We start from the raw sequence: 25,762 nt of genomic DNA on the forward strand, positions 1-25,762 counted from the left end.
GCCACCATATAAATGTGTGCATATTGATCCAGAGGACATAGTCCTTCCTCATCCCTTCACCAGAGTTTACAGAATAAAAAATTGGAGCTGATGCAAATAATTAGAATTGTGTAAAATATTTTAAGTGCTATTGAGCAAAGAAGAGAGTGTCTATACCTCTTACTGCTCTTGCCCTGGGAACCACATAGTTTCCCCAAATGGGAAAAAGGTGGGAATTTTATTTTAATATTTAACACATAGACAGCCTGTTGGTTTTTGACACCAAGTTGGATAAGTCATCCAGTTTTGAAATCAAGGCTTAGGCTTCCAAGTAGCTCCTTTTTAATGTTGATTTAGGTAAGTCACATTTCTTGAATTCATTCAGACTTTTCAAAGAGCATTTTAATGGACCATTAAAAATTTTGTATTAACTACCAGATTTCCTTTACTCTAAAATATGTCCTCTCTCAGTCATTCTAGGGAAACCACAGGTTCCCATTCGTTCCTTTTTGGTATTTTCAGGACAACTGGATTGCTCATCAAGATGATTTTAACCAGCTCCTGGCCGAACTGAACACTTGCCATGGGCAGGAAACAGCAGGTAGGAAGATGTCATGTTGTTAATCATCAGGTTTACAGGATGTAATCTCAGTGTAAAATATTGTTATCAACTCTTTTTTTCTTTTTAAAGATTTATTTATTTATTTGAAAGTCAGAGTTAGAGAGAGAGAGACAGAGAGAAAGGTCTTCCATCCACTTGTTCACTCCCCAAATGGCTGCAGCGGCCAGAGCTGCGCCAATCTGAAGCCAGGAGTCAGGAGTTTCTTCTGGATCTCCCATGCGGGTGCAGGGACCCAAGGACTTGGGCCATCTTCTGCTTTCCCAGGCCATAGCAGAGAGCTGGATTGGAAGTGGAGCAGCCAGGACTTGAACCGGCATCCATATGGCACTGCAGGTGGTGCTTTACCCGCTACGCCACAGTGCTGCCCCCTGTCAACTCTTTACTGTAAGCAGCCTGAGTGTGAAGGTGAAGCAGTTGAAACTATTACAAATGCTTATTTCTGTTTGTATTTTAATGGTGTTTTCATTGAATGAACTTTTAGCCACAACAAAGGTTTTTTCCCCCATTAAGAATTTGAGCATGGCAAGATAAATCCATTTAGTTTATACCTCAAATTTGATACAGTTGATCTTTCTACGAATGCTTGAATATGACCAAGAAAATGTTTTTAAAATGCAAAGCAAGAAATAGGAAGAGGACCTTTAAACAGTAGCCTGTGAAGGCTTAAAGGAAACCCTGTGCTCCGCAATTCAGCCCAGCAGACTTTGTTTCCATTTGAAATTCCCGGAGGTGGTTCAGGTTGCTCAGGAACAGTCAAATTTGTTGCAAAGGGCTCATTGTAGACTTTCTATTCCCAAACTGTAGGAATGGAATAGAGAACCTTGCATTTTGTCTATTAACTTAACAGAAAGGCAATACCATTGGGAGAGGGAAAGGGCATGGATGGTCTAATCTCCCGTCTCTGAAGCTGTGGCCATTAGATGTGATTTTAGAGTGTAACAGAAGTTTTTTCTCCCTGGCTGTTGGGAAGGAAAGGATATAATTTTAATTAATTCCACTGCATATTCATAATGAAGTCTAGACTATTATTTTTTCTGCACTTTTTTTTTAAATGTGGTAAACTACACATCATGAAATTTACCACCTTAACCATTTTACTGTGGATGTACTTGGTGCTGGTGTGGTGAGGATGTGACACTACATGACCATCACTGTGACCTGGCACGTTTACGTCGTCGTGCTGCCGCTATCACTGTGTGCACAGAGCTCGTCATCTTGTGAAACCAAATCTCTGTACCATCGAACGGCAACTCCCCCGGCCCCGGCCCCACTCCCCACCATTCCCCTTTCCGTCTCTACTGACTGACTACTCTAAGAGTCACACAGTCTTGGTCCTCCTGTGACTGAGTTATTTCCCTTAGCATAATGTCCTCGAGGGCCATTCGTGCTACAGCACGTGTTCCTTGTTAAGGCAGAGTAATATTCCATTTGGTAGTTCTAGAATACATTTTGTTTATCCATCCATCCATCAAAATACACTTGGATTGTTTCCACCTTTTATGAATAATACTGTGAACTTGGATGTGCACATATCTCTTTGATGTGCTGTCAGTTCTTTTGGGTATGTATCTAGGGGAATTGCTAGATCATATCATAATTCTATTGTTAATTTTTAGAGGAACTGCCATACTTTTTTTTAAGGTTGTTCATTTAATTTTTTAAAAGATTTTATTTTATTTTATTTATTTGAAAAGGAGAGTTCCAGAGAGAGAGGGAGAGACACAGTGAAAGCAATCTTCCATCCACTGGTTCACTTCCCAAATGGCCACAATGGCCTGGGGCTGTGCCAGGCCAGTGCCACAAGCCTGGAACTCCAACCAGGTCTCCCACATGTGGGCCGGGACCCGGACACTTGGGCCATCGTCCTCTGCTTTCCCAGGTGCATTAACAGAGAGCTGGATTGGAAGTGGAACAGCTGTGACTCATTTGTGATGACGCAGTGCAGGCGGCCTTCCCATACTGTTTTCTCTGGTGCTAGTGGCTGGACCAACAGCATACAATGGTTCCAGTGTCTCCAGAGCCTCACCAGTGTTCGTTATCTTCTGTTTTTTTAAACCATCTTAATGAGTATGAGATGGGGTCTTATTTTAGTTTGATTTGCATTTTTCTGTTGATTAGAGATGTTGGGTCTCTTCATATTCACTGAGTATCGTATATATATATATATTTTTTTTTTTTTAAGATTTATTTATTTATTTGAGAGGTAGAGTTACAGACAGAGGGAGAGACAGAGAAAAAGGTCTTCCATCGCTGACTCAGTCTGGGATTATCCAAAGTCTGGAGCCTCTTCTGAGTCTTAGATTTGAGTTCAGCAAACATTTAGTGGGATTTGTGCAAGGAACTACTTCAAGCTTGAGCACACACCGATGCATAAGACAGTCCTGCGTGGGAGGGAGCTGGCGGGATATGCTGGTCATCGTGTGGGCAGATCACAGTGCGGATGTAACTGTAGGAAGGCTCACTGCCTCGCCATGTGTGGGAGCGGGCCCACGGAGTGCTGGGGCAGGTGCTGTGTGTGTTTTCCTGCACCTCATCAGGCTTCCTCAGAAATGTGTAACCTGGACTGCTTTGCTCATCCATCGGATAAAGATTTTGAAATTCCCCAACAGTTCTATGTGTGGTCCTATATGAAGGGTAGTAATTTGTTAGCAAAACTGTAAGGAAAATGTTTTGTGAAAATATTGAACTCGTATTAGAAAAAGCAGAATATCTGAAGTAGTAAAACTCAAGGATGCTTTTTCTTTTTCTTTTTTTAAAGATTTACTTATTTATTTGAAAGGCAAAGTTACAGAGGCAAAAAGAGAGAGGGAGAGACAGAAAGATAGAGAGATCTTCCATCTGCTGGATCACTCCCCAAATGGCTGCAACCGTAGGGACTGGGCCAAGCTGAAGCCAGGAGCCCAGAGCCTAATCCAGGTCTCCCACGTGGGTACAGGGGCCCAAGTAGCTGGGCCACCTTCCACTACTTTCCCGGGCCATTAGCAGGGAGATGGATCAGAAGTGGAGCAGCCGGGACATGAACCGGTGTTCATATGGGATGCTGGCACCGCAGACCACAGCTTAACCCATTGTGCCACAGCACCCTCCTCTTTGCCTGGATTTAAATCCTGGTTGTGACTCTTACACCTGCATGTCTGATCCTTGGTGTCCGCTGTGGTAATAGTGTGGCGATGGTAGTATCCTCCTTGGGAGGTTATTGTGAGATCTGACTACACTGATCCATCTAAAGTGATTCAAACCTGCTAACACATCGAGGAACTTAGTGAGTGCTAGCCGCTATGATCGCTACTATTGTTGTTAGGATTTGCAAGGCTCAAACTCTAAAATAGAATATTTCCCCAATTACTATCAGTAATCAGGATGATACTGTCTCCAAGTAAGGAGTGATACTTTCTTTAAAAATTTTTATTTATTTTATTTATTTGAGAGAAGAAACAAAGATCTCCCATCCACTGGGTCATTTCCCAGATACCTGCAGCGGTCTGGCTGAGCCAGGCCAAACCCCAGAGCCAGGAACTCAGTTTGGTCTCCCATATGGGTGGCAGGAAACTGAACACCTGAGCTGTCACCGGGTGCCTCCCAGGAAATGTGCCTTCCACATTAGGAAACCAGAGTCAGGAGCAGAGCCCAGACTTGTCCCCAGGTACTCCCATGTGGGATGCGTGTATTCCCACTGGTTCACTACTGTGCCAAATGCCCACCCCCAAGTGACACTTTTAGGTACATGGATTGTGGCTTCATTTTGGTTAAGCTTTTCCTAGTGTCATTAACAAAATCAAAAGGAAATTATGCTTTCTCCCCAAATTAGTCTGTTTCAAAAACAAAAAAGGAGTGCATAAGTAGCATTTGAAATCCCTATACTACTGATGGATGATCTCCAGTGTTACAAAATGAAAAAGGAAGATGAAAACCAGTATTTGAAGGCATGTGTTTGTAAGATTAAAAATAGAGAGGAAATAACATGTGGGTGCTCTGGTTCTCAGCTGGGGGTGCTGTTGGCAATGGCAGGAACCATTCTGATGGCCACGCTTGAGGATCAGTGAGACCAGGGATCCTGCACAACATCCTGCAGAGCCCAGAGCGGCCCCTGCAGCAAAGCATGGTCTGGCCCACAGGTCAGTGCATCGCTAGAATGTCTGTACTGTCTGCTCTGTGTACACACAGGATAGTTCCCTTAAGAACCTGGAAATAGTGGTTGCCTCTAGGGAGAGGCTCTGGGTGAGAGCCGAGCCTGGCTTTTACTCTAGTCCCTTTGTGCATTTATAGTTCTGTCCCATGCGCGTTAGGTACTTAAAATCATTTAAAATTGGTTTTAGAGCTTTTTCTTGGTCGCATTTACCAGCCACTTCCCATGCTTCCCTCCTTTGCTGCAAAGCTCAGCGATTCGCCCCTTCTCTTCTCTGTGTTTTGAAGCGTGTGAATGTCAGACGTGCCGCTTAGCTGCTCAGCTCCTTCACTGCTGCTTTTAGACACACATGCAAAGGGAGAAAGGCCCCAGGTCAGCTCACCGCGCAGCACCCTCGGCCAGCCATGACTGTAATGCCTGGCTCTTGGCTTCGGCCTGGTTCAGCCCTGGCCGCTGTGGCCATTTGAGGAGTGAACCAGTGGATGGGAGATCTCACTCCCTCCCTCCCTCCCTCTCTATAGCTCTTTCAAATAAATAAATACATCTTTAAAAAAAGTACATAGGAAAACATATGTATTCAGTTTTTTTGCACCAAAATAAACCTGTCTTAATTCCATTTTCTGTGAATTTTTTGAAGTACCCTCATATAAACAGTATTCATTTTTTCTAAACAGATTCAGACAGCCAGGTGACCTTTGCCACCACCATATCATGGAGGAGGAAACTTCCCCACCTGGGACCCTTTCTTAAAGCCCCTCCCCCCACACACCCCCTGCCCACATCTCCCCCTCCTCCCTACTCTTACACAGCTGCCTCTGTACTCCGCTTGGTGTCATAACTCCTAGTACCTGGTGCGCTGAGTGAGAGAGTGCTGTGCAGCGGTTCAGGAGAAGAGCACGGGAAAGCCTGGGCTTCAGGCTCGGTGAAGAAGGGGCCTGGGATTCGGTTTGCAGATGGGGAGAAAAGGGAGTGGATTTTCAGTGTTTTTTTGAAATTGATGGTGATAGCTGGAAAGTTACTTCCTTCTGATCTGATGGTGTCCTGAGCACTGTTTGTGAGAGACTCCATTGCAGGTTGTGGAAGCCCCGGCACAGGACAGGGCCCCATTGTCCTGCCTGTGCTGATGGTCGGGGCTGAGCATTGGCTGCAGGAAGTGCAGTAGGTGGGCTATTTCCAGGGACCCAGCAGGTCCCTGTGTTATTTGTTAGGAAGGCCTGCGTGCCTAACAGATTTCAAGAGGTATTACCTGTTCTCACTCAGTCTTGTTCAGAAGTTAATCTGTACTGGTTCAGTTTTCTTTTTCTGCCTGGGGTGTACAAGTGTCTTCATTAGTGTGAAAGCTACAGTTACTAATGCACAGATTTCAGTTCCCTCTCAATACCACTAGAGGGGGCCAGTCGCTCTGCAGCCACACCCACGGGATAGAGATGCTTGCATTTCCAACTCTAGCCAAACCAGGCCTTTTAAACTGCCACCCCCAAGTATTGAAGGAAGCATTTAGAATATTCCTTTAAGGGACAGCCTGCTCCAAGGAATGAACTTGGGGACCTAATAGACCATTTTTCTGCTGTGTCATCTAAGGTAGATTCAGTGTTTTTATCCAAGTGGATTTTTGGTCATAGTCATGCATTGTACTTATATTAAGTCTGAAAATTAGGTGGCCTAATGAGCTAATAACGTTTTTCTGCTGTAATAATATTTTCAGTTCCTTAAGATTGCTGACACAATTTTTTGGTTTGCCTGTTGACTAAGCAGGGATTCCATACTATCTTCTTCGTAGTCTTGTGAAGATTTTAGAGATAACTCTCTTCTTTTTTGGGTCATGAAAATCATTACATTCTTTAAAATTTAATTTTTTTTAAAGATTTATTTATTTGAAAGGCAGAGGTACACAGAGAGAGGAGAAGCAGAGAGAGAGAGAGAGAGAGAGGTCCATCCAATGGTTCACTACCCAGATGGCCGCAATGGCCAGAGCTACGCCGATCTGAAGCCAGAAGCCAGGAGCTTCCTCCAGGTCTCCCACGCAGGTGCAGGGCCCAAGGACTTGGGCCATCTTCTACTGCTTTCCCAGGCCATAGTAGAGAGCTGGATCAGAAGAGGAGCAGCCAGGACTAGAACCGGCGCCCATATGGGATGCTGGCGCTTCAGGCCAGGGCATTAATCCGCTGTGCCACAGCGCCGGCCCCTAAAATTTAATTTTTAAAAGTTCCCCTGTCTCACTTAGTTGTCCCCTATGACTCAACTTAACCTTTTGGAGAACTTTTCATTTTAGGAAACGTCTGTTAACCTGCATCAGATATTTTGTTGCTTATGATCTTACTCATTTCTGGAAGTAAACTGGGATGCTAGGAACGTGTTATTTACAAAGGTTGTTTTTAAGGTATGCATCTTCACTTTTTTCCTTTGTTATTGCTCACATATCCCCTAAGAGAGCTTTGAAAAACAGTGTGCCCTCACAGTTTTAGACTGGCATCTTGGTGTTTGTTAAGTCATAGGTAAATAGTTGCAAAGAATATAATCCTGGCCTGTGGGGAAATAATGACATTTTACTATATAGCTATTATATCTCTGGATGTCTCCAGGCAACAGTAGGTGATATCTAAAAATAAACCATTACATCAGTTCTTCATGTCTGCAGTGGACACTAAATACCAAAGCCGTCTGATACTTGGCGCCGTCCATTCAGCGGCTCCCGGAGCAAGCGCTTCTTTAGCGGTCAGAAATGAGGAGGTGCTCCATTTCATAGGCCCGTGGTATTTTCTGGTAACATATTTTGATGCTTGAACGTTTAAGAAACTGGTTATCCTGCCATGTTTCTCTGCCACAAAACAAATACATGTGAATATTTGTAAAACCCTGAGGCTTCAGGTGTAGAACGGTTGCCTTTGGGTTAGGCTGTCATTCTGTTTAGTAGATTGCAGTTAGTGAAGCCAGGCCGCACATCGTGCATTCTGAGCGGCATTTAGGAAACCGGGCAGGGCAGTCTCTGGCAGCGCCTGTCCTAATGAGGTGGCGGAGGGGCTGCCTCGGCTGCTCTGACGGGAGGCTGCCTCCCATCCACACTGCCCTGGGACCCTGACTGGAGGCTCTCTCCCGCCCACGCTGCCCTGGGAAGCGGGCAGTTGGCCTTCCCTTTGTACGGGAGAGGAGGGCAGTGGGAGAGGTGATGTGGACTGCTGCTCCTGTCCGCTGGGGAGCACTGGGAGGTGCAGAGAAGTGCTCAGGCGCCCCTCCACGGGCGAGTCTGCGGGCCCAGAGGTAACCTCAGTTCTGACAGCGGCTCTGCTGGCATGCGGGGTGTGCCCTCTCAGCTGCATCTGCCTGCTTCGGTCCTTCATAGCTGCTGCCTGCATGAGCCTTCCTCCGTGTCTGCCCTGCGCTAAGTTCCGGTGCCATGGCAGCTACCTTGTAGGGCTGTGGGAGAAGTATGAGAATGCCTGGACAGCCTGGCCCAGCGCCTGGTGCTGCTCGAGCTTTCTACTGGTGGCAGCTCCTTTAAGTTGATCACTTCCTGCACGATGTGAATATGCAACATCAACATTGAAAATCTTATTTGTTGGGGACGACGCTGTGGTGTTGCTGGTAAAGCTGCCACCTGCAGTGCCAGCATCCAAATATGGGTGCCAGTTCGAGTCCCAGCTGCTTCACTTCCAATCCAGCTCTCTGCTATGGCCTGGAACAGCAGTAGAAGATGGCCCAAGTCCTGGGCCCCTGCATCCATGTGGGAGACCCGGAAGAAGCTCCTGGCTCCTGGCTTCGGATCAGCACAGCTCCAGCTGTTGTGGCCAGTTGGGCAACTGGGGAGTGAATGAGCGGATGGAAGACCTCTCTCTCTCTTTCTCTCTCTCTGTCTCCTCTCGCTGTGTAACTCTGACTTTTAAATAAATAAATCTTAAAAAAAAAAAAAAAAATCTTATTTGCCATATGACCGTTTGGGTCATGGAAAGAGGAGAAAAAGTTGGTGATGAAGAAGCCCTCCAGGCATGCCTAGGAAGTGGCTTAGAAGAGGGTGTGTCCTCCTGTTGAGGTCATCGGGCACTGTGGGAAAGCTGGACACATCCGTCGTCACCTTCGGAGCCTTCTGTGGAATTTGCACTGTGGTCTAGGAAATCAGTAACTTCTTCCTGGGCGAGATTACCGTTGGCTAACATGCTGCCCAGTGGGCTTGTTTTGTCCTGATGTTAAGGTGAACGTTTCCTTCTTCCCCTGTCTCTACCCTCGGACCTAAATTTCCTGAAGACTAAGAGGAATTCAGTCCCCTTTCTCCCTCTGATACTCTTTCTGTGGTGCTCTTCTGTCTGGGCTTGACAGACAGATAAAGGGGAGGGAGTGTGGACTGCTAGTTGGTGTCTGAACGGTGACCCTGACTGGAGGGACTTGATCTGGAAGGGACCACTTGGTGCCTCACGTTCTCCTCCTCTGTTAGGAGAGCATCTCGCCCATTCCCTCCTCCATGCTGTGTTTGTGTTGTCACCCTTGCAGGTAGCCCTCCAGGTCATGCTTCACACTCTTCACCTGGCCTCACCTGGCCAGCATCTCGCACCTGTTTCATGATGTCAGGAGCCACGAACTCTATCCAGGTCTCCCATAATGGGCGGCAGGGGCTCAAGCACTTGGGCCATCTGCTGCATTCCTAGGCAGGGAGCTAGATTGGAAGTGGAGCAGTTTGGACTTGAACCAGTGCTTCTTTTTCTTTCTTTCTTTAAAATTTATTTTGTTTATTTGAAAGACAGAGTTACAGAGAGAGGTAGAGACAGAGAGAGAGAGAGAGAGAGGTCTTCCATCTGCTGGTTCACTCCCCAGATGGCTGTAATAGCCAGAGCTACACCGATCCGAAGCCAGGAGCCAGGAGATTCTTACAAGTCTCCCAGATGGGTACAGAGGCCCAGGGACCTGGGCTATCTTCCACTGCCTTCCCAGGCCAAAGCAGAGAGCTGGATTGGAAGAGGAGCAGCCGGGACTAGAACTGGCATCCATATGTAATGCCGGTGCTTCAGGCCAGGGCTTTAACCCGCTGTGCCACAGCACCGGCCCCAAACCAGTGCTTCTATAGAGATGGAAGCATTGCAGGAGTTGGCTTAACCCACTACACCACACCAGTGGCCTCTGCGATGCTATTTCAGCCTGTCTTACCTATATTCACTGTTTTGAAAAACTTTCTATTTTAAAATAATTATAGGCTGATTGGAAGTTGGAAAAATTGTATAGAGAGTCCTGAATAGCCTTAGCCCAGCGTCCCCAGGGATGACATCTTACATCACTCACAGCATGTCATAGCCGCAAAATCAGCGGTCGGAGTTACTGTTAATGAGACTGCAGAACTTACTCTGCTTTTGCATTTTTCAGCTTCATATCTAGCATGTGTGCGATGCTTCTGTGCAGTTTTATCACAGATTCATCTCACCACCACATCAGGATGCAGAACTGTCCCATTAGCACAGGAGAGCTGCCTCGTGCTGCCGCTTTGTATTTGCTCCTACATTCCACTCCTTTATCCCCCTGCACCCCACCCTACCTTGATCCCTTTCCCCTGGAGGCCAGCCATCGTTCTCTGTCTAGTTTTATCATTTTGAGACTGTATTATAAATGGAACCATTCAGTATATGCTCTTTGTTTGTTGACCTTTTTATTTTATTTAATTTTTAAAAATTTTTTGTATTTATTTGAAAGGCAGAGTGACAGACAGAAACAGAGACATATCATCTAGCCACTGGTTCAGTCCCCACATGCCCACAGCAGCCAGGGCTGGGCTGGTCTGAAACCAGGAGCTGCCTCCCAGGTTCCTCCACAGGAAACTGCATCAGAAGCAGAGGCGAGGTGTGATCGCAGACACTCTGACATGGGATGAGCAGTGGCTTAACCTGCTGTGCCACAAAAGCTGTCCCTAATTTTTTAGTGTGAAAGGCAGAGAGAGAGCTCTTCTATCCACTGGCTCATAACCCAAATGCTTGCAGTAGCCAACCCTGGGCCAGGCAAAAGCCAAGAGCCCAGAACTCCATCTGGGTCTCCCACGTGAGGGGCAGAGACCCAGGTGCTTGAGCCATCCCCTGCTGTCTCCGGGATGTACATTTCCGTGATGGGTTTGGAAGCAGAACCAGGACTTGCAGTGGATACTCCAGCGAGGGGTACAGGTGGCCCTAGTGGCAGCCTAGCCACTGTGTCCAACACCTGCCCTGGGTGGTCCTTTGAGTTATTTGAGAGGCACAGAGGGAAACAGCCAGCCTGAGAGGAGGCGCCCACCCACTGCTTCACTCCCCAGATGCCCACAGCAGCAGAGCTCAGTCCAGTCTCCCGCGTGGAGCCACCGCCTGCGGCCTCCCAGGATGTGCACTAACAGGAAGCTGAAGTCAGGAGTGGAGCTAGGCCTTGAACCCAGGCACTGCACTGTGGGATGTGCAGGTCCTGAGCGGTACCTTAACCACTAGGCCAAACACTGCTAGATTGACTTTTGTCCCTACATTCAGTGCCCTGAGGTCCTTCTATGGTGGCATGCATCAGTAGCTTGGCCTCTTTATTGTGGGCTGGTGTTCCAGTGTAAGGATATGCCAGTTTGTTAAGTGTTCTTCACCCATTGAAGGACCTTTGGGTTATTTCTAGTACTTTACTATTATGAGTAAGGCTAGTGTGAATGTTTGTGTGAAGAACACATTTTTCATTTCTCTTCCTCAAAGATTTCACAGATTTCTAAAAGATAGTCTCAGCTAATCCATGGTATGCTGTTTAAGGAAAATATTTCTAATCGCTTGGTTAGGGTTCAATAACAGATAGTGGGGCTCCTAAAAGTTTTATTTAGGTAAAACGATTTCCTGTATGAGAATGGATTCCGTGGAGTTTAATGCAAGGCTTTCATTTTTTCAAGATTCCTCCGACAACAAGGAAAAGAAATCGTTCAGCCTTGAGGAGAAGTCCAAAATCTCCAAAAACCGTGTTCATTACATGAAATTCACGAAAGGTAAGTTGAAGTGTTTCTGTATTTGTGGAAGCCTCTAGCTGTCGCCAGCAGTGACTTGTTGTTGTGTGTACAAGATGGGGGTTATGGACAGTCCCTGCCGAGGGGCTTGACAGCAGTGCTGAAGTCTCTGCGTCGCTGGGGCCACCGGGGGTCCTGTTGAAAGACAGACTCAGATCACGAGAGCGGACAGGAGCCAGCCAGATGGGTTTAGACTATGAGGAGTCTTCTGGCCAAGCTGAAAGTGGAAGTCCACCTGCTACTTAGAGGTGAAAAGGGGTTTTAAGAGGCCGTGTCAGATTTGTAATTTACTGCTCAACGTTTTTAGCCATATTTTCTCAGGTTTCAGAGCCGAGTTTTGGTGATGAATAGCTCCAATGTGCCAATTTAGGGAATTATGCTCCATATTGGGATCACCAGTGTGATAAATCACACTCCCAAATTGACCCTTGTGTTGTTCCACGTAGTTCTTGGAGTGTGAGCTTAGGCATTCCGTGGAGGGTGGCAGTTGAGAGCTAGGTGGTGTCTTCCTCCATCACCACTCCCCATGCCCCTTTTCAAGTCTAGCAATCATTTGTGAGTGCAGTCTTCAGCCACTAGGTGGCAGTCTTGTCCTGATAAGAAATAACTGAACTTGAACTACTCAGTTACCCAGATGGATTTCCCAAACAGCATCATGAATTAAATGTGCATTCCAGCCACAAAATTGTATTTATTACACAGTATACTGTGTATAAGGTATAATAAGTCTGCTGGTGATAATGGTGTGATACCTGGTCACCATTTGATGGTTTCTCCCTAGGAGAGTGGATATGTACTTCTACCTCAGTATGCCAGGAAAACCACATCTCCTTGCTTTAGCCTTGCCAGCATGCCTGGGGAGTCCTTAACTCCTGAAAACGGGCTTCCTAGCAGTGGGAGCTAGAATCCCTGCTACTGTAAGCTGTTGGTGGTGTTTCTCACCTGGGGCCAAGGTCCCAAAAGGTAGGACTGAGTTTGGTGTAAGTGAGAAACCACTGTGGAGCTGAATGGGTTTGGGGCTGAATAGCTTAGGGGTTGTGTGCAGGGAGAGACTGGTGTGTTCTGGGTCGCTCTTCTGTGCCATTCCTTTGTTTTTCTCTCAGGCATGAAGTATCTGTTGTTAGCTTGTATGACTTCTGACCAGGGCTTCTCTCTGCCCTACACCTGCCACAGAACACAGGCAGTCTTTGTAGGCCCCTTCCTCAGTCCTCTGGAGGAGGTGATAACCGGTCACTCCCTGCCCAGTGATCACTGCATACATAGCCCCTTAAAATATCCCTTCTGTTTTCAGTAGACCCTATGGAAAAAAGGAGAAAAACGGCACAAGGGTGCCCCTACATGGTGCATTCCTGCACGTACAGCGGCCTGGGATGCTTGCACGGAATGGCAGTCTTTTCAGCTTTCACTTTTGCCGGTAGAATCTTCTGATTTTCCTCTCGTACCTGACTACATGCATGATTTCATCTGAAGCATTTGCTGAAGCTCGGCTAAACCTCTGTAATCTCTCTAATCTGCTGGATGCCGGGAGGAGCTGCGTTCTATTTCTGGTTAAGCCACTCCCTCGCTGGGTGACCCTGTCAGGCTGTCTGGTGCACTGTGCTTTCATGTTCTCTGGTAAAATGGGGATTGCCTGCTTGCCGAGAAGGTGGTGCTGGCGCGCAGAGGAGCAGCAGTGCGAGAGGAATGTGAGCGAGGCAGGAGAGCAGCAGCATGCATGCACGCTGGGGAGGGGTGGGGCCAGGAAGGCAGGCAGTGAGGAAAGCGGCTGCTTAGTGGCTGTCTTCGTGGTCCACTGAGAATTTACTAGAAGCAGTGTTTCGTCCCAGAGCCAGGTGTTGTCCTTGGCTGTGACCGGCTCTTTTCTCTAGCTTTGGGCCATCTCAGATCACAGGAAGGCTGGGTCCTGCCGCTCCCCTGTGGGACAAGTCACCCAGCCATTTCCCCGCTCGCAGACTCAGTTTCCTCTCTTAGGAGCCAGGGAACATTTGTGAGTCACTGCAGTTCCAAACGCGGTTTTGTTTTATGTTATCAGACTCTTTTTATGAAACTTTTGCTTTTTCAGCATTGGGCATAATAAGGATGTTAGCTGTGGGCATGCTCATAGTGAAAGTAACAAATTCAGTTAATTGGTGAGGATGATTCAAGTTCTAACTCTGCGTATGGTCCAGGACGCTAAAGTGTAGGATGATGGCATTCTATATTGCCTAGTGAAAAGTGAAGATAAATGTTTCCTTTAGGGCTGGTGCCGCAGTTCACCAGGCTAATCCTCCGCCTGCGGCGCCGGCACCTCAGGTTCTAGTCCCATTTGGGGCACCGGTTCTGTCCCGGTTGCTCCTCTTCCAGTCCAGCTCTCTGCTGTGGCCCAGGAAGGCAGTGGAGGATGGCCCAAGTGCTTGAGCCCTGCACCCACTTGGGAGACCAGGAGGAAGCACCTGGCTCCTGGCTTCGGATCAGCGCAGCGCGCCAGCTGTAACGGCCATTTGGAGGGTGAACCAATGGAAGGAAGACTTTTCTCTCTGTCTCTCTCTCTTTCTCTCACTGTCTAACTCTGCCTGTCCAAAAAAAGTTGCCTTTAGTAGGATGACAGTAGCAATGGAGGGTGGGTCTTGTGGTGTAGCAGGCTACGCCGCCAACGCCTGCATCCTCAGTGCTCGGGTTTGAGTCCTGCCCCTGCTTAGATTCAGCCTCCTGCTAAGGCACACCCTCAAAGGCAGCAGATGATGGCTCAGGTTCTTAGGTCCCTGCCACCCACATGGAAAACCTGGATGGAGTTCCTGGTTCCTGGCTTTGGAGCATTCTTGTGAGCTTTTGGGGAGTGAATCAGTGGATGGAAGATACCTCTCTGTCTCTCTGTATTCTGTCTTTCAAATAAACAAAATAAATTAAATATATATATATATATTTATTTATTTTGACAGGCAGAGTGGACAGTGAGAGAGAGAGACAGAGAGAAAGGTCTTCCTTTTGCCGTTGGTTCACCCTCCAATGGCCGCCACGGCCGGCGCACCGCGCTGATCTGATGGCAGGAGCCAGGAGCCAGGTGCTTTTCCTGGTCTCCCATGGGGTGCAGGGCCCAAGCACTTGGGCCATCCTCCACTGCACTCCCTGGCCACAGCAGAGAGCTGGCCTGGAAGGGGGCAACCGGGACAGAATCCGGCCCCCCAACCGGGACTAGAACCCGGTGTGCCAGCGCCACTAGGCGGAGGATTAGCCTAGTGAGCCGCGGCGCCGGCCTAAAAATAATTTAAAACAAAGATGGTAGTAACAGAGTAATGTAAAATTTGCTACTGCCTAAATGCCAGCCACATGATTTTACCTCTGACACATAAGTATTCCTTTTCTAGCCTCCAATTCCCAATTTTGATGTGAAGTAATTTATGACTTTGAACGTTACTTCCCTCTGTATTTGTTTTAAAAGTCGTAAACTCCAGCATGATTTCTTTTCATCTGAAAAGCGTTTGATGAGACCATGTTCTCCGGAGAGGAAAGTACTGACTTACATGAAGCCCTTTTTGCAGGCTTGTAGCTCTGCCCTCGCCCTTCAGTTGCGCACTGGCGGCTGAAAAGCTGCATGAACTGTTCGTTGTGCAGCTTCATCATGGCGGGTGATGCAGACCCCTTATTCCTGGGACACGCATGACGGTCCAGGTGCTGCTGCAGCCAGGAGCCTGCCCCCATGGGGCGCTATTCTGACTGTGGACTTTAAAATATGAAGTAGCACCAGCGCGGGCCTTTCACAAATCCACACTGCCTTCTTACTGATCTGTAGGCTTGCCCTGGTCTCACCCCGCACTCCAAGTCTTCCGGATTGCCTGGGTGTCCATCGTTCCCTTTTTGCCTTTTCCTTTTGTCTAAGGCTTATTATCAGTCCCATAGGCTGCATTAAAAAAATGATATAACATTGTCTTTATTTATCCTTTTTGATTGAAAAATGAACATGAATTTCTTGTATAACTGGAGCTATCTACAGAAACCTTAGGTATTTTGTATTTTAACAAACATATTTTTAAAACCAACATTTTCTTGTCCTGGCTACTTTAGTCTGAGAAGATAAACCCTGCATTTCCTTGTTTGGTTTTTTTTTTTTTAGACTCTCAGTTTTAATATGGTTCTCTCCTTAGTGCTTATTGACATATTGCTTTTGCCCTTACACTGAGTGCTGTGTCTGCCTGGTACCATCATATGTTTCCCATGTGGACTTGTGGTGTCACGCGTGTGACTAACAGCACAGGTGCCCCCTGCTTTGCTGCGCAGACACGCTGTCCAGCACGAGCCAAGCTGCTCTCTGTGCATCCTTGCAGGGACTTGGTCACAGCAGTTTGGCTATCGGAAGTCTTTCTTCCTGGTTCTTGAGATATGGCCCAGCTGAAAACCAGTAAACAGAGAGGAGCTAAGTCCAAGCAGATCACATGTACTCTCTATTCTGTTCAGATGTTTTTATTATCATTTTCTCTAAGACCCGAGGTTATTAACATCACTTGCTTAGATTTTACCAGAATTCAGAACTGAGACTTAACAAGCTTTTGACACTCAGGTTTAATATGTATGCTTTGTTCAGAACTGGCCATGATTTTATAATGGCTATAAACATTCAGCCAGGACCAGGAATGGATAACTCTCAAAATCACTTCTGTCCTTGTGTTTCTGTCCACTTTCAGTTCCTTTCCCATGGATGTGACTGTTATTTCTTCTCTGTTTTCTTGTTTTCCAGATCAAATCCAGAGCAAGGCCTGTAACAATCCTGCTTTCTACATTTACTTAATGAACTTTGCTAAAGGATAAACATTTCTGGTACAAGAACCATCAACAAAACTGTAGAAATTTCTGTACCTTCACTGGTCCAGCTCACTGTCTCTCCCAGCTGGGCAGTTTTCTGTTTGGTTCTTAGATTTGTTGTTAATCCCTGGGAGTTCAGATTTCGATATCCTGAATTGGGATCTTGCAGGTCCCCTCCCCCAATCCCTCCTGTGTTCCTGATCCTTTCAGTGAATTGCTGGAGGAGAGATCTTAATTTGCATTTTCCTACTTATAGGGCAGTGTGCATGTATTTTGGCCTCTGCACACTTGCAGCTTGGTACAGCTCTTTTCTGAAACAGAAACTGCCTCCCTGACTGGGCTTTGCCATGGAGAATGAGCCGCGCTGCTCGAGGGGCTGATACTGGAGTTCTGCACCCACTGGGAGCTCATCAGCCTCGCCCTGCTGCCTCCACTTCTCCTGGCCTCTTCTGTGGCCATTTTCTGTTATTTATTTATTTTTTAAATATTTATTTATTTATTTGTAAAGCAAAGTTAAAGAGAGAGAATCTTCATGTGCTGGTTCCCTCCCCAAATGGCCACAACAGCCAGAGCTGTGCCAATCAGGAGCCAGGAGCTTCTTCTGGGACTCCTGTGGAGTTGCAGGGGCCCAAGCACTTGGATCATCCTCTGTTGCTTTTCTAAAGGTGCATTAGCAGGGAGCTGGATAGGAAGTGGAGCAGCTGGGACTCAAATCGGCGCCCATGTGGGATGCCAGCATCTTAGTTGGCAGCTCTATCCACAATGCCACAGTGCCGGCCCCCTGTGGTTCCCTTTCTGAGCTCTGATCTGTGATACGCTTCATTCTGCTCTTACCTAGGTTCTCTCTGGGGTCTCTATGCCAGTTCTGTTTCATAGTACCTTACAACCCAAAGCACTGAGTTTGTTAGAGGCACTGCATACCCACTCCTCTGACAGGGACAGGTCGCACTGATTGCACCACTTAACCTGTGCTGCTGCCGCCTATGGAACTGGTTTTGTGTTCATTTGAAGGGTGTTTTGTTTTTCGATTTCATGGAGTCACTGAGCAGTATCATATTTGAATGCCCTAGCAATCATCAGTGAACTAGAACCTTCTGGGTCATGTCATTTCTTTGCCAAGTCATTTTGCTACAGGAAACCAAGAGGATGGATGAGTCCCTGTCAGTGGAACTCCAACTCGAAACACAGATTCCTGTGTCTGTCCCAGGGCCTCAAGGCTTTATGTGGAATGGCTACATTTTAAAATGCATTTATCATGAAATTGAAAGTGAAAATAGATTTGATTGACTGCTCCTAGGATGTTGATGGGTAAAAGTGGACATTCCAAAGAAATGAATTTTAAATCAGTTGGTTTAGGTTTTGGAATGAGAATCAGAGTTTCTTTGGGTACTGCTTTCACCAGAGCCATTTCTTCTCCTGCTTTCCTTATGTAACCTTTTCTTTGAAGGTGACGTGGCCATAAAGGTAAAGAGCATTTTAAAAAGAAAAATCTGAAGCCATTTTTATTTCATTTGTTCTTTTAACATTTTCATGAATTCAGTTAATCATTGAGCTCTCGAGTGTCACATGTGGTGTGTTCTCACTCACTTGCATAGGTAGAGTTTGAAGCTGTGCATCTGGCATTGACTGGTATTCTACATTTCATAATCCTAAGGAAGTAGCCATGTCTGTGTGAAGTGAAGGGGGAACCGGAGACCCAGAAATTCCACCTTGAAGGCACACGAATAGGGAGGCAACTTTGGAATTTAGTTCTCCTGTGGTCTGTATGCTCTAGGTCGTTTCTGGAGTTACGAAGACAGTGGCAAGAGCTCTGGTTCTGTTTCTGTGGTTGTTAAATGCAGTTAACCCTTACCAGTGACGGAGTCATAACCTGTAGAAGAGGGAGCAGCAAGGTCAGCAGTTACAGAATTGTGCAGTTCTGCCGTGAAACTGTGTCCTGGGAGGAGCTGGATAAGCTGTGGTTGTGTTCCCAGCTGCAGAAACAATGCTCTGACTGAGAAGTGCTGCGTTGTTTTCTAGGGAAAGATCTATCATCTCGGAGCAAAACGGACCTTGACTGCATTTTTGGAAAAAGACAGAGTAAGAAGACTCTGGAGGTATGATGCCACATCTAGTTGATATGTTCTGTTTTAATACTGTCTGATTTTCAACTGTGTGTAAGACTGTATCTGTGCTGAAGTTACTCCCCTGACCCCGCCTGCACACGCAAAGGTAGCCATTTTCAGAGGCTTCATATGGAAGCTGAATGTGACCCTCTTAGTGATAGTTGGTCATAAGGACCCTACAAAAGGGGGCTGTGTGTGTCACCTGCTGTGTGTGTGTGTGTGTGTGTGTGTGTGTGTTTCTGGTGTGAGGACTAGATTAGACTCAGGAAGGAGCACCTACCGCTGATATAGTAAGAGGAGAGCATGTTTCTGTTGTCACCAAGAGGGAGGTGGAGTGCAGGGCGTCTGTGTTTTGATCAGACGGCCTCACTGAACTTGAATGTGGGCCCGGGACGAAGACTCATGGGCGTTCTCTGGTTCTGGTCTCTCCCGTCCTAAAAGCATTGGAGATACTGCTAGGTCAGCATTGAGAGTTTGGAAGGGGTTTAGCTGGGGTGTTTCCTCCATTGTACAATACTGTTTGTTTCAAACTAAAAGGTAAGAATGGTGCTACTAAACCACCCCCACACAGGATGAGCCCCTAATTCATAATTCATGTTGTTAAATTGGGCATTAATATAGCACTGAATTTTTCTGTCACTTCCAAGCATGAAAAATAGCCCTAAACGTAGTTTGGACATCAAAACACTAGAATTTTTGAAATATGGATTTCTGGCGCTAGTGGGATCAGATATTTAAAATTGGTATTGTCAAAGAAAATCTGAACTGCATGGTTGCTACGGCTGTTACGTAGCTAATTGGAGTATTGTACTTTTGCTTCTTTTTAGGTTCCTAACCAAGGCTCTTGGTGACTATAGAACAGAAAGGATCTGTTTCATTTATTTCTGGCACATTCCCAAACTGACACAAATCTCTCTTCTTCAGGGAGGTAGATAGTATTTGTCACTTAGTACTATTTTTTTTAAAAGATTTATTTTATTTATTTGAAAGAGTTACAGAGAGAGGTAGAGACAGAGAGAGAGGTCTTCCATCCGATGGTTCACACTGACCACAACAGCTGGAGCTGCGCCGATCCGAAGGCAGGAGCCAGGAGCTTCTTCTGGGTCTCCCACACTGGTGCAGGGGCCCAAGGACTTGGGCCATTTTCTACTGCTTTCATAGGCCATAGCAGAGAGCTGGATCAGAAGAGGAGCAGCCAGGACTAGAACCAGCGCCTATATGGGATGCCAGCGCCTCAGGCCAGGGCGTTAACCCACTGCGCCACAGTGCCATCCCCCACTTAATACTATTTTTAGAGACTCAGGGTTACCAGTGCTGAGAAATTTGGTTTGGTGATTTCCTTTGCAGGCTGGGACTGAAGTCTTAGATCCTTGATCTCTTTCTGCCCTGCTCCATCAGCAGCGTGGGAGGCCTGGCTTCAGTGGGTCCCAGGGACCTTCCGGGGGTGGTGGCTGTGCAGCCTACACAGTCACCAGAGAGGCAGGGGTCCGAAGTGGGAGTGCCCCTGCCTCATCACACAGAGTTTCATTCCAAAGCGGCTGTGGGAAAGAGCTGCGGTCCTCAGGCCCCCGCCCCGTGTGCTCTCCATGTGACCCGCCCGCCCCCTGAGCGCCTCACCTGGGGCTCCGAGCCTCCTCCTCTGAGTCCTTGCCTGGGCCTCTTTAGCAATGTCAGTGTCCTCCAGAAGAGCCTGCCTGGCAGCTGCTTCCCCTCCTGTGCTCTGCCACCCGTCCTCTGCCTGATAGCCCTGCCACGTGACGCCTGTCCCTGTCCCCACGGCCCGCAATCCCACTGCCCCGGCTGCTGTGCCATCCTTGCCTTCTCGGATGACTTGATCCTCTTTCTCCCCAGTGCCTCCCCCTGCCGCCCTCAGCCCTGGTCTTCTGCAGCTCCCTCGTAGACATCGGACAGTGGAACAGACCAGGGAAGGTGATCATAAAAGAATTTCTGTGCTAAGTGCAGAGTGCTTTTTGTTGTGGGGTGCGAGAGGTTTCCTCTCCACTGTTGGGCTGGCTTTTGTTTGCGGCCCTCTGGGTGTTGGTGTGCTCTTTGGGGCGGGCTCCCTGGCTTGTGGTAGTGAGATGTGCGCCCGAGCAAGATGTGCGCCTGTGGTTGAGGAGCGCCAGTCCTTCATTCAGCTGTCACAGGACACTGTGTTGGTTCTGTCTAGTCACAGCCTAATCTCTCTTTCTAGCCTAGTGCTTCCTCTGGGTGATGCCTTTAGATGCTAACTCTTTGGGAGGTAGCTTTCTAGCAGGTGCTGGCTCTCAACACAGGCTGCCTTGACTTGCCTAAGGAGCTAGTGCCAGCAGCCCACCCCAGACCAACTAAATCCAAAACTTGGGTTAGGGTCTAGGTATCAGGAAAAAAAAAAAAAGAAGAAGAAGAAGAAAGGAAATTGTTTTGACTTATAAGAGAAAAGCTTTCCCAGCTGATGGTGGTGGTCTCTGCTGTGAGTGAGGAGTTAGGTGGAGAAGGCCGGGCAAGCTCTCTACGCCCTGGTGCCGGGGGGGCTCTGGCTTATGTGGCAGGACATTGCTGAGGACAGGGCTTCCCACGCGAGTCACCTGGGAGCCTGCTGGGCTGCAGCTTTCCATTCCGAGACCCGGGCAGACCGAATCTGCATTCCTGAGGAGGTCCCAGGTGGCGCCACTGCTCCGGGCACCACACTGGGGAGGGGTCCCCTGCAGTTCCTTCCCTTACACGTTTACCTGCATGATACAGAAACCAGAAGCTTTGGAGGTTCAATCCATGTAAGAAAACAAATGAAAAATGTCTCTGTAAACAGATGAAGTTTACCTAACATACATGTGGTTTTCATTCATTAAGTTTGCTCTTATTGAGTTGCACCTATACCTTTCCTGAATAAGCTGTTGCTAAGAAACTGCGGTGTCAGTTACAACAGCCCCCATAGCCAAGGGCAAGAGGACTTGGGTCAGATGTATTTGAAAATACCACCTCCTTTGATGCCTGTTCTCAGTCAGAAGGAATGTCACTCTGTTTCCCTCCTTGTCCCCCTAGCAACACTGACCCAAATTTCTGTTGGGCACTGCAAAGGCCTGGCGCTGCTGGAGGTCAGACCCCCGAAGAGTGTCAGAAAGTGTGGTAGTGCTGGATGTTAAGACAGAGGTGTTCCCTGGAGGGGAAGACATTGTCTCCGCTCTGTCTTCAGTACCTGCCGTTCCAGAACCTTGGCAGTAACCACATTCCTTTGTCTCATCCTGAGCCAAGCCTGCTGATTTTAATTTCTCCAGTTTCCAGTTATCATAGAAGTTACAACTTTGTCAAGCATCTGTGTGCCGAGCGCTGTTAGGTGCTTATATTATCTCATGTAATCCTGGTACCAATTCTGTGACTAGGCCCCAGGACCACCTCCTCAGCAGTGAGGAAGCTGACACTCAGCGAGCAGTGGTACAAATCTCCAAAGTGGCGCCTGCAGGCTTTAAATGTAGATCCCTCCAGCTCCAAAGGCAGCGTTCTCCCCTTACGCCACACTACTGCCAAGGTTAACCAATTTTTTTAAAATATTTACTTATTTATTTGCAAGTCAGAGTTACACAGAGAAGAGAGGCAGAGAGAGAGAGAGAGAGAGAGGTCTTCCATCTGCTGGTTTACTCTCCAATTGGCCGCAACAGCCGGAGCTGCGCTGATCCAAAGCCAGGAGCCAGGAGCTTCTTCCAGGTCTCCTACGTGGGTGCAGGGGCCCAAGGTCTTGGGCCATCCTTTGTCTTCCCAGGCCATAGCAGAGAGCTGGATTGAAAGAGGAGCGCCTATATGGGATGCCGACGCTTCAGGCTAGGGCGTTAACCCGCTGGGCCACAGCGCCGGCCCCACGAAGTTTTTTTTTTTTTTTTTTTTTGCATTAAAAAAATTACATTTGGGCAAGCTGCTCCACTTCTGATCCAGCTCCCTGCTAATGCACCTGGGAAGGCAGCTGAATATGACCCAAGTGTTTGGGCCCCTGCACCCACGTGGAAGACCTGGAAGAAGCTCCTGGCTCCTAACTTCGGGTTGGCGCAACTTCAGCCGTTGTGGTCATCTGGGGAGTGAACCAACAGATAGAAGATTCTTTCTCTCTCTCTTTCTTCCTCCCCTACCCCTGTAACTCAGCCTTTCAAGTAAATAATAAATAAATCTTTTTTTTAAAGAGAAAAAACCTGCATTTAACTGACTTAGTTATGTATTAGCAACTTTCCTTGCACTTTTGTCAAACATGCAGCTAGTTCATACCATATCGTGACTTCTTAGGAAAATGACCGACTCTCACTCGTGTTTTGTGGGAAGATTATGGTTTAAATTTCAAAATGTCACTACTTTGCCTGTAGTCAGAGGTGCGCTGTTCTGGGTTTGGAAGCATGTAACTGGATGCCTGGGCCAGACTGGGGACCATGGGGCCTGCCTGGAGGAGCTGCAGGCTGAACCGGAACCAGCCAGCTTGGGCCTCTGCAGTGCAGGTGCTGTGCCATGCTCTGGATATACTTAGACCCAGAAAACATCCGCAGCTCCTGATGAATGGTTATGAGGGCTTCTTTCTTTAAAGAAAATTTTGATAATTCTAGATTCGCAAGGAATTACAGAGATAGTGCAGAGGGGTTCTGTGTATTCTTCACCCATCTGCCTTCCATGGTCGCATCTTGTGTAACCAGAGTACCAGATGCCATCAGACAATTGGCACTGGTCCAGTCTGTGTGAATAGCTCACATTTGTGGATTCTGGAACTGCTGTCTCAGATAAGATACTGAATTATTCCATCACCACCAAGATCTCGCTCATGCCTCCCCCAGTTAGAGTCACGCACCCCTCCAGCATCATCCCTGACCCGCAGCAACCGCTGCTGCCAGTGCTGCTTGGAAATAGAATAGCGTGTGGGCAGGCCACGTGGCCTCTGGCAGGCTGATGCTGACTCCATTCCGAGCAGCCCAGGTTGCAGTTGCCATGCTCTGCTCCCTGTGCTCATCCAAGCTAGATTTTACATCTCCAAAGTCTCCTAGCTTAAGGTCTTCCAAGAACTTGTAGAAATCAGATTGCTTGGTGTCTTTTAAGTCCAACTCTATTAAGTCATTTACCTTAGTGATTTCAGAAGAATTTATATAAATTCAAAGTGGCATCTTCATGTGACATGATTGTTGTCTGAAACCTGTTGGAGCACTCAGGCTGTGTGCATTGGAGTGAGGCTGAGGACTTCCTTTAAGTCACATGTAGAACTTCTATGAGGGCGTGTGTGTGCATGTACATTGACATATAAAGTCCAGAGTGTTCACTGGATTGTCGAGAGAGTCCTTTAAAATACAGGAATGTGCTTAAGAAAAGTCTCTCCTGTCAAAAAAATTACTAAAATATGACCTTTCTTTTGTCAGCATAGATGAGCTTTTGTATTATATAGAATAAACTGTGGCTGGTGCCGCGGCTCGCTAGGCTAATCCTCTGCCTGCAGCGCCGGCACACCGGGTTCTAGTCCCGGTCGGGACGCCAGATTCTGTCCCGGTTGCTCCTCTTCCAGTCCAGCTATGTGCTGTGGCCTGGGAAGGCAGTGGAGGATGGCCTGGGAGTCCTTGGGCCTGTACCCACATGGGAGACCAGGAGGAAGTACCTGGCTCCTGGCTTCGGTGCGCCAGCCGTAGCAGCCATTTGGGGGGTGAACCAACGGAAGGAAGAACTTTCTCTCTGTCTCTCTATCTCTCACTGTCAAACTCTGCCTGTCAAAAAAAAAAAAAAAAAAAAAAAAAAAAAGAATAAACTGCTCCAGGCAAAGAATCTGGTCTCATAATCATTTTGAAGAAATATATGGAAATAAAAAGAAAAGTTACATCAAAACCACAACAATGCAAGTTAAACCCAAGGGTCAGGGCACATTTATGAAGGTTAAATCTTTCTCCTCTCTCTGGCTGTTGTATATATAGTGAAGGTAGACTTTTCCATTGTCACACACACTGGACAGTGAACAACATAGAGAGGACTTGTGTGTTCTCACTCCTTGATCCGAAGCCAGGAGCCAGGAGCTTCTTCTGCATCTCCCACGTGGGTGCAGGGGCCCAAGGACTTGAGCCATTTTCTACTGCTGTTCCAGGTCATAGCAGAGAGCTGGATCAGAAGTGGAGCAGCCAGGTCTTGAACCAGTGCCCATATGGGATGCTGGCACTGCAGATGTAAGCTGTACCTGGTACACCACAGTGCTGGCCCCAGAAATTGAACTAAATTTTTACTCATCTTAATAACTATGGTTTATATGGCTTCTGGGTTGATCATTGAAATTTTTTTTATGAATAAATACCTCTTCTCTGACAGTGGGAAGAACTCATAAATCTACCTTCCATACCAAGCACAATCTACTGATGTCTATAACAAGGTTCTTGACAAAAGACTATTGAGTGAACATTTGCTTACACCATTTTGTTTTTAAAATCTAATCTGATTTGCTAGAAATTGGCATTCAGACTTTTCATTTCATGCTAGCGTGGTTCTTCCTAGCTTTTGGCTGGTTTCCTTTGCTGTAGAAGGTAGAGCATTCCTATCACTTCCTCAAGCTGTAGAAACTGTTGAGAGGCAGTTCCCCTCACTGAATCCGGCTGCTCGCAAGTACTTGCTGAAACAATGAAAGATCATTGCAGACTGCCAATTACTCAGAAAACTTGTAATAAACTATCAGTGTGGGAATGGCTGGTCGCATATGTCTGATTTTCTAGTTCTTCTTTCCCCACAATCTTTGTATTATATTAATTAGAAGACAATTAATGGAGTGGCATACACTTAAATTGGAGCTGTGTGCATTTTCTACAGAGACAAAGAAATGATCGAATATATTGAATTGAAATTACGAGGGCCCCTCGAGACCTGCAGCAAGTACTTGTACTGGCTAGTGCCTACCTAGAGTTGTGCACATGAGTGTGTGTGTGTGTGTGTGTGTGTTTTCTCACTTGATTTGCAAGTTGAAGTTGGAGACCTGAAAAACAAATTCCATTAGTCCCTATCTAGTTGCACTTCCTGATACTCCTATTTTTTTTCCCTCTCTCATTTTTTCCCTCCCCCACCTTCCCAGTTTCCTTCCTCTATCCAGCTGGTTTCCTGAGGCAGCCTTATCGCTAGAGAAAATACTCGCAAACTATAGCGAGGATTGAGACTGTATTACCAGCCTTCTCACTTTGTTTCTCTAAACAACATACTTCTGGCATGGGCTCCTGGCAAAA

The 25,762-nt window shown here is 47.1% G+C and overlaps 1 protein-coding gene across 3 annotated transcripts in view; it reads left to right on the plus strand.

The window, feature by feature from the left end:
* PINX1 (PIN2 (TERF1) interacting telomerase inhibitor 1) overlaps nucleotides 1–25,762 on the plus strand; it is a 94,303-nt gene that overhangs the window by 10,417 nt on the left and 58,124 nt on the right. For all 3 annotated transcript variants that reach the window (XM_008248958.4, XM_070068210.1, XM_017337759.3), the window contains exons 4-6: nucleotides 502–580; nucleotides 11,587–11,679; nucleotides 18,493–18,569. In XM_008248958.4, coding sequence (XP_008247180.1) covers nucleotides 502–580; nucleotides 11,587–11,679; nucleotides 18,493–18,569 — 249 coding nt within the window. The remainder of the gene's footprint in view (nucleotides 1–501; nucleotides 581–11,586; nucleotides 11,680–18,492; nucleotides 18,570–25,762) is intronic.

Source organism: Oryctolagus cuniculus, chromosome 2, assembly GCF_964237555.1.
Source record: "Oryctolagus cuniculus chromosome 2, mOryCun1.1, whole genome shotgun sequence".
NCBI classification, from domain to species: domain Eukaryota; kingdom Metazoa; phylum Chordata; class Mammalia; order Lagomorpha; family Leporidae; genus Oryctolagus; species Oryctolagus cuniculus.